Source organism: Cupressus sempervirens, chromosome 3 (genome assembly GCF_028749045.1).
Source record: "Cupressus sempervirens isolate cs-2001-9-10 chromosome 3, ASM2874904v1, whole genome shotgun sequence".
Lineage (NCBI taxonomy): Eukaryota > Viridiplantae > Streptophyta > Pinopsida > Cupressales > Cupressaceae > Cupressus > Cupressus sempervirens.
The window spans coordinates 827,307,569-827,315,566 of record NC_143120.1 but is presented as its reverse complement, the minus strand read 5'-3'; the positions used below and the strand labels follow the sequence as shown (position 1 = coordinate 827,315,566).

General features: G+C 33.7%; 1 protein-coding gene across 1 annotated transcript; it reads left to right on the top strand.

Moving 5' to 3' along the window:
* The first annotated feature begins 4,347 nt into the window (after nt 1-4,347).
* On the top strand, nt 4,348-6,309 carry LOC149569335 (serpin-ZXA-like). Its single transcript, XM_089816897.1, has 3 exons — nt 4,348-4,415; nt 4,673-5,153; nt 5,527-6,309. The coding sequence occupies exons 1-3, from the start codon at nt 4,348-4,350 to the stop codon at nt 6,307-6,309; spliced, it is 1,332 nt and encodes a 443-aa protein (XP_089673023.1).
* The last annotated feature ends 1,689 nt before the right edge of the window (nt 6,310-7,998 follow it).

Below are 7,998 nucleotides of genomic sequence, written 5' to 3'. Positions count from 1 at the left end.
AATTAGAATCATTGTCTAGTAGCATCCACAAAAAGTGAGATTTCATAAAGGAGAAAAGCCCAAAGATTGTTTCCCCACTATTGAGATGATATTTGTGTCAAGTTTTTGAAGGGTTTGTGGTAATCCTAAAGCAAAAATAAAATGTATTAGTTGAAAAATCTCAAATGGTTATGGATAAACTGGTTAAAAACCCAAAGTATAATGTCAAGAGGAACAAAGTAATAGTGATAGGGGTACCAAAATATTATGTTGTAAATGGGTACCTAAGAAGGCTTAATGCAAAGACTCATGTCCTATTTGAATTTTTTATGTCTCCCACATATAAATCCATTAGTGGTAGAAATTAAGGGAGGTTTTTGGAATAATGTTTATTTTATTCAGTAGTAGGAACACATTTAATACATAGTCTAGAAGTATCTACTTACCTCATGAAGCTTCTTTCTTGAGCAATATGTAAATTTAAAAATATATATAAATCTTTAGAATGCTTCCTTTCTAGAAGCTTCTCAAGAAGTCTCTAGAAATATGTATAAGCTCTATAAATAGAGCATTCTTCTCAGTTGGAACTACGTAAAGAGAACTTATAGTGCTTTGATAATAAAGTGTGCTTCTTTGATATATTTAGTTTAGTTTTGTTGCTCTATTTTTATTCTTTATGCTGCTATTTTAGTTCATCACATCCAAATTTTCTCAAACTTAGATATCATTGCCCATTTTACCTGGCCATAGATGATGCCTCTATAAGTGTAGATCTATCATGTAAAAAAGAAAAAGCTATAGAAATACATTGAAAAGACACTTTAGCAATGAAAATATTGTGGTTGTCAAATAGATCCATTGTGCCACCATGTCCCTGATTCGCCTCTCTAATCAATACAGTTCATACAAAAACAATGTCAACTAGAATTGAAAATTATTAACAATACATAGTAAAATGGATACCTCGTAACTATAAAACAAGCTCAACTCCATGAGGAAAAATATGAGTACAATGTTTGGAGCATTACAATTTTAAAAATCTAATGCTTCTGTACACAAGCTAGATGTGGACACTGGAAGTATGCAAGGGATGTAGGGAATTTGGAAGCATATAGAGGCTACATGTGATCATTATAAATGCCACATGTAGATGACATACAAATTTTCACCAATTAAGTTAATTAATTACAAAAATATTATAGTAAACTTAGATCTAGCCAATCATGAAATTGAAATAATAGAATAAAATTTAATAAATGATGACAACTATAGTTTGAAAACTTCTAGCCCAATTTTCAAGGGAAGAATAATTTAAAAAGGGTAGCTAAAAACTATAGTCTATTGCCTTAACAGTAGAGACTAATAATTAGTTACCTGTAGAGGGAATGGAGGAGAGAATCAATGCAAGCATTGTCTTTCCTTGTAAAAGAAGTCCTATGAGAAGAAGTTTTGTATAGCAAAATTCTAACGTAATAATAATATTATGTTGTAGCACATCCTTTAGGAAAAGTTCTTTCTTTCTTTTTGGAAAAGAACCTCCTAGCTTTAAGAGCATTACTATGAGGTGATTCAAGTGAGGGATTTGTATTATGAATTTGTAGATGGGATGAAAACTATTGTAGGGTAGTTTCCATAAGTCCCTATTTAAAGATTTTATTGCATTTTTAGCACTATTAATTTATTAACTTGTCAAATGACATACCTACATATGGACACACACACACACACACACACACACACACATTCTCATTACTCCATTATTTGATGTATTTCTAGATAAGTTTAAGGCATTAAGCCTTTTTCACTTTAATTATATTAACTTAGCATCATTTTTCATAGATCCCATTGCATTAGACACAAATAATTGAAAAAAGTGGTTATAAAGGACCTAAAAGCCCACTTATAACAAGATCACAGAAAATAACAAAGAAACTAAAAATTAAAAAATCTTGAATCCTAATTGGAATTCAAGTTAGGGCCTAGATTACCTCCTTTGTCAAGAAGATGCAACTGAGAAAATCCACATAAGACTACCATTAAGCTCATTCTAAAAGCTAATATCCACCTTTTTAAGATAGACCAACACCTAGATAGACCACAAAAATGAGGCAAGGCCAAACTAAAGATGGAAGAAAGAAAAAGACCTTTATTTCAATAGACTCCACATGAATAGAAGTCCCCTAGGGGAAATATATCACAACACATTAATATTGTAGGCCACAGAAGAGCCAAAAAAAAGTACAAAGGGCCTTAAAGAATATAGGAAGTAACTCATAGATAGGGCACTTAGGCTATGGAATAAATCCTCCAAATAATTTCTACACAAACTGCAATTATGAGATTAAAAGGACTTCCAAAAGACTAGACCAAGAAGGTGCAAAAATATATATAACGAAAAGGAGCTCCACACTAAAGCCAACCACATACACCTTGAGCATGAAGGAAAAGAAAGAAAAGGCAAATCAACATAAGATCATCTCCTAGAATAACAAAATCCCTACATGAGAAACCATCCTATTCCTACCAACTAAATAAGATCATACAAGGAAAGACCAAACCTAACAACATCGTCAAATTCCTAGAGAAGGACGATGCCAAAAAATGAGAAAAAAATCCCCAAATCAAACACAAGGAATAAGGGAAAACCTTGACAAAATAAATATATCAAACCAATAATAGAGACAACCCCTATATCAGTGTCCAAGAACAACATAAACACCCAAGCTTTAGTAAGTCCTCATTTACCACACTAGCACAGACACAAACTAACAACACAGAAGGAGCACATGAGCATCGAATGAGCGAAGAATAAGAGGGAAGATAGAGAAGACACCAATGAAACGGAACGAAGGGGAAAAAATAAATTGTCTGGGTAGAGAAAGAAAATATACTATTCATATTTAAAGACCTATGGAAAAAATTCCTAAGTCTAACATAAAAGGCCACCAATATATAAGAACATGAAAGAAGCCGCTATGTCCATCCTGAAAAGTCAAACAAAGGAAACTAGCCTTAGATTTATCAACGTCTTTGCCCAATTTCCTGACAATAATAGAACCAATGAAACCTTAAATTTCACTTTATGCTCCATCAAGCTATGAATTATAAATGATATCATCCTTTTAATTGTTTACCTTCACTTCTATTTTAATCATTTTTTATAGAATAATTATAATATACCTTTTTTGTTGTTCATATGTTATGGATGTTAGATCTACTGCAATAGAATAACACTTATATATAGTAGTATAGTATAAAGATAATAGTGTGATGCAATCTAGATGATTCTTTGTCAACATAAGAACAAATTTTGTAAGTTTTGAATGCTACGTCACAAAGACATTAGTTATTAATTTTATTTTCAATGATTTACATGAAATGAAGAAATATACATCTTAAAAAATAATAATTAAATTTCTTACTATTATTTTAATGAATAGAAATTTTTAAAAAACCATATTTTTAATACAGATTTTAAATATTTTAATAATTAAATGCATATTTAAAAATTAATAAAACTTAAACAATCCTATTAAATAAGACAAAACCAATGGGCAAGAGCCCACATGACAATGATAACCAAAAAGACAAAACAAATTATTTTATAATTATACCAACAAAACCAATTATTTTATAATTATATCAAAATGATACAATATAGACAAAAAAAAAATTCAGATAAACTAAATTTATTAATGTGAAAAACTTGTTTGAGGGCTCAAGGAGTCAAAACTAGTAAAACCTTCTTTCCTTGCCAAATTACAACTGATATGCACCCCTAAACAATACCACATGGGCCAAATCAGTCTGAAAGGGATGTCAAACTATTGAGGTTGCAAGCTTTTAAGCCAAATTTGCTGAAAGGTGACAACCCTGAAATAACCCATAGATATTATCTTGGTCAAATACATTGGAGCCAAACTCTTGGCCTGCCCCCAAGTTGGCTAAAAAAACAGCAAATTTGTTGATTTCCCTGAAGCAATGACTAATTTTAAACTCCTGAAACCTTGGCAAAAGCTTCCAAACATTGCCTAATATATATTAAAGATGCTAACTAAACACCTTTTTTGAAGACAATACTAAAGTAACAATCTGAGAGTCACCTTCAATAGGTTACAATATAGACAATTGAAACAGTAAGAATACACCATTTTAATCCTCATCCTACCTTAATGAGCTGAGCTTGTTTTCCTGAACAGAACCTAAAGTGTGAGACAGCTTCTTTCCATATATACAACGTTCACAACAGGTTGTTTTCTTTACAAAACTCATCAATCTCTAGTTCTCCAACGTCAACATCGAGGACAGTTTCTGTAATTGAGCAGTAATTTTTTATCCAGTTGCGGGGCATCCCAATAAACATCAGAAATGCGGATAGGAAAAACAAGTTTTCAATTGTTGGCCTGTTATCAATCAAATTTAAGATGTCAGACAAGGTGGAGCTTTCGCTAATTTTATTTTAAAAGTAATATTGTCCAAACTTATTTATATAACTTTCTCAAAGCACACTGTTTAAAAATACGAATATTATCCACCTCGTTTAGTTGGGTTTCCGTTGGTCTAAAGCAATCATGACCGCATTCAATTGGTAAAGGACTACAGGCTCCTTCGCAGCAGTTATCAACATAATTAAGTAGGCAATATAACAGATTTAAGCTGGCAATTATCAACATTTGTGCATACGACAATTTAGATTAGGCCGGCAGATAGAAGACAGATTGGAAGACGAGATCCCCAATGCGTTTGTGCTTTCTATTTATTGTCAAAAACATTGTACTCAATCGGATATCCACGCTTCAGTTCATAGTCAAGAAGAATTTTCAATTAGTTTTTCAAAGGAAGCAGTAGAAGAAAGTGCAGATGAGAATAAGGACTCTGTGTTTTCTCCGCTGAGCATATCTGTTGCACTGAGTTTGGCTGCAGGTGGAGCGAAGGGTACAACATTGAACCAGATTTGCTCTTGTCTTAACATCAAAGATGTCGATCAATTGCATCAAGTTGATCCTCATCTCATTAATGTAATTTTAGCAAATGAAAGTGCTACGGGAGGTCCTCATCTGACATTTGTGAGTGGAGTATCGGTGGATAAGACCATTACGTTGAAACCCAATTATAGAGATATTCTGAAGAATCGATATAATGCTCAAGCTAGCTCAGTTGGTTTTATCAACAAGGTATATTTCTGTGTACTCCTTTGCCCTCCGTGTGATGGTCCTAGAATTTATTAACCTGTGCTTCAAATTTTTTTTGTGTAATCTGCAGTTCGAATGTTTTTTAATGGCATTAAAATTTAATTAAAAGTTATGTAGCGAAGTAACAACAGCTAGAGTGTAAGAGACCTTGATGTATGGCTTGTACACATGGATATGAACATTTCATATCCATCATATAAATCATTTCATAATGAAACATAGAATATTTCATTTCATAAATCACGAAAAAAATCACATCAATACGCCTTATTCCATAAATATCGAGAACATATGACACAATTTACCATTTCATCTATTTGAACTGACTTCTCATGTTTTGGTTGACTTTTATCAGGCAAATGAAGCTAGAATGGAGGTGAATAAGTGGGCAGAAGATAAGAGCAAGGGGAAGATACAAGAGCTTCTTTCCCCTAATTATTTAGATGAAGATACCAGGCCCATTTTGGCAAATGCTTTGTATTTTAATGGCACATGGCTGAACAAATTTAATTCCTCTGGAACCAAAGAAGGTACTTTTAATTTACTGAATGGGGAGAGTGTGCAAGTTCCCATGATGACTACTAGAAAGAATCAACTTATCAAAACAGTTGATGAATGCAAAATTCTACACCTTCCCTATTTGCGAGGACGCGACAATCGATCCTTCTCGATGTATATGATACTGCCTAATGACATCAATGGTCTGCCTGAAATGGAGAGAAACCTTGATCTTACTTTTCTGGAAAAACATCTGTCCAGAATAACCGCAGTACAAGTACGTAGTTTTGAGCTTCCTCGATTCAAGATATCATCTAGTGTTAATGCAACCGAGATCCTGAAAAAGATGGGGCTGGTGTTGCCCTTTTCTTATGATGCAGAATTCGATGAAATGGTTGAGTTTAATGTCTGTGTGCGTGTCAATATTTCAGCTGTTCTCCACAAGTCATTTGTGGAGGTTGACGAAGTGGGCACCGAAGCAACAGCTGTCACTGCATTCACGTTTGCCAAGCCGCTGTGCCCACCCCAGTACTCGATAGAGGACTTTGTAGCTGATCATCCATTCATGTTTGTGATCAAGGAAGATACAACTGGAGTTATCCTCTTTGTTGGGCACGTACTCAATCCATTGGAAAGTTAAGTTTTTTTCTACAATTTGGCAATTAAAATCATTTTATGAAAGGTGCACAGAATAAGAACACACGATGATGATTATTAGCTGATCTAATGTTGCTTTGATCAGACAATTGGATATTATTATTAATTGCATTACCGATGTCAGCTCTTTTTGAATTACTAGTTGTTACCCCAAGCGTTTTCGTAGTCCTATACTTAAATAAAAATATCACTTTCCTTCCTTAATGCATCGGTTGCTGAGGCACTTTCTAATCTCATTCCAATTTTATGGGCTGTTATATACAGTTTTAAAAAGTAAGGGCTTTTATTTTTTAAGGAATGAATAGTATATTTATTTTATCATTAGACCTTCCGTTTGATGAAAATAGATTTTAAAATTCTTTAGTATTAGACGTATTGGAAAACGTTGGAAACTCTTCTGAGCATTTCATGAAACTCGATTATTGCTATTTTGAGGAATTTAATATATCCGTAAGGATATGTGTTTTATAAGTGTTGGATAAAATTAATCCACACCACCGCGTATTCCTTCAATTTCAACTGAACTGCAAAATCCGTTGTGTGTTCCTGTAAATCTGCACAACAGAGATATGCGTCATCAAGATGTTATAACTAAACTACTGTTTGGTTTCAAGTTTGTTATGATTCTGGCCTGCAACTAAAAAAACTACCAATGTTGTCAAACATATCATGGTTTCCATCAGTCACGTAGAAGGTAGCTGAGTCAAATCCAATGTGAATTCTAAAGACTTATACCAGCGTACAGATAATGGAAGCTCTCTATATATAGAGAGGCATTGTAATGAATTGTTGTGGCAGTCAATTCAACAAACTATTTGTTTGTCTACCTTGTTTCTGTGAGAAATATAATTTCATAACTCAAAAATTTCACTCGGTAAACTGTGGATGTCGAGTGACAGGCAGTGGCTGCCAAGTGAACTCAGCATATTAAGGAGCTGAGTGGAGTTTAATCGGCAGTAGTGGATGTCGAGTTGCTCAGCAACAATGTGACCCGAGAGAACTCAGTAACTAGAGGAAGGTGGAGCTTGGCAAAAGTACACAAATGCACTTGGTCAATGAAGGAACCAAGTGACATGGTTTATTTGGCAGGAAAGCTCGGTTAGATTAGAAACTGAGTGAACTTGGTAGGCACCTTGATAGGCTCAGCTATAACTCAGTAAGAACAACAAGACTTACACTGACCATGTTGTTAGAAGGAGAGGTCGGTTTACAAGGGAATTGAGCGAGTTGGCAATAGACGTTTTGTCTAATCTATTCTACCATTCAAACACAAAAATAATAACAAAGAACATGCAACTTTGAACTTCTCAAATATTAAGCACCATGCATAGTGAATAGAAAGGAGACAACAGTGAGCTAAAACAACTAGATTGACTAGTATGCCTACTTGCTTGCTTTCTATTCATAAACTGATTCAACTAAATACAAATCTAGGAGCATAGGGCTTCAATCAGAGACAAATTACTTTAACCTACATCTACTTGAAATATAAACTTACAATACCATGAGGCTGCACTTATAGTACTAAAATAATCACTACTTCAAAGGATGATAAAAAATGAACTTCATAGGAACAAACTGATCCTATGCTACTTCAACTCTGATCCTCTATTGTTCCTTTTGCTTTCTAAACTCTACTTTGATTATTCTTCTCTCCTCTACTCTAATCTGT

Excerpts from the sequence above, each read along its gene's own strand:
- LOC149569335 (XM_089816897.1), top strand. The coding sequence starts at position 4,348 with ATGCGGATAGGAAAAACAAGTTTTCAATTGTTGGCCTGTTATCAATCA. Across the intron at positions 4,416-4,672 it reads AATTTAAGATGTCAGACAAG|ATTAGGCCGGCAGATAGAAG; the intron begins GTGGAGCTTTCG and ends ACGACAATTTAG. Across the intron at positions 5,154-5,526 it reads CAGTTGGTTTTATCAACAAG|GCAAATGAAGCTAGAATGGA; the intron begins GTATATTTCTGT and ends GACTTTTATCAG.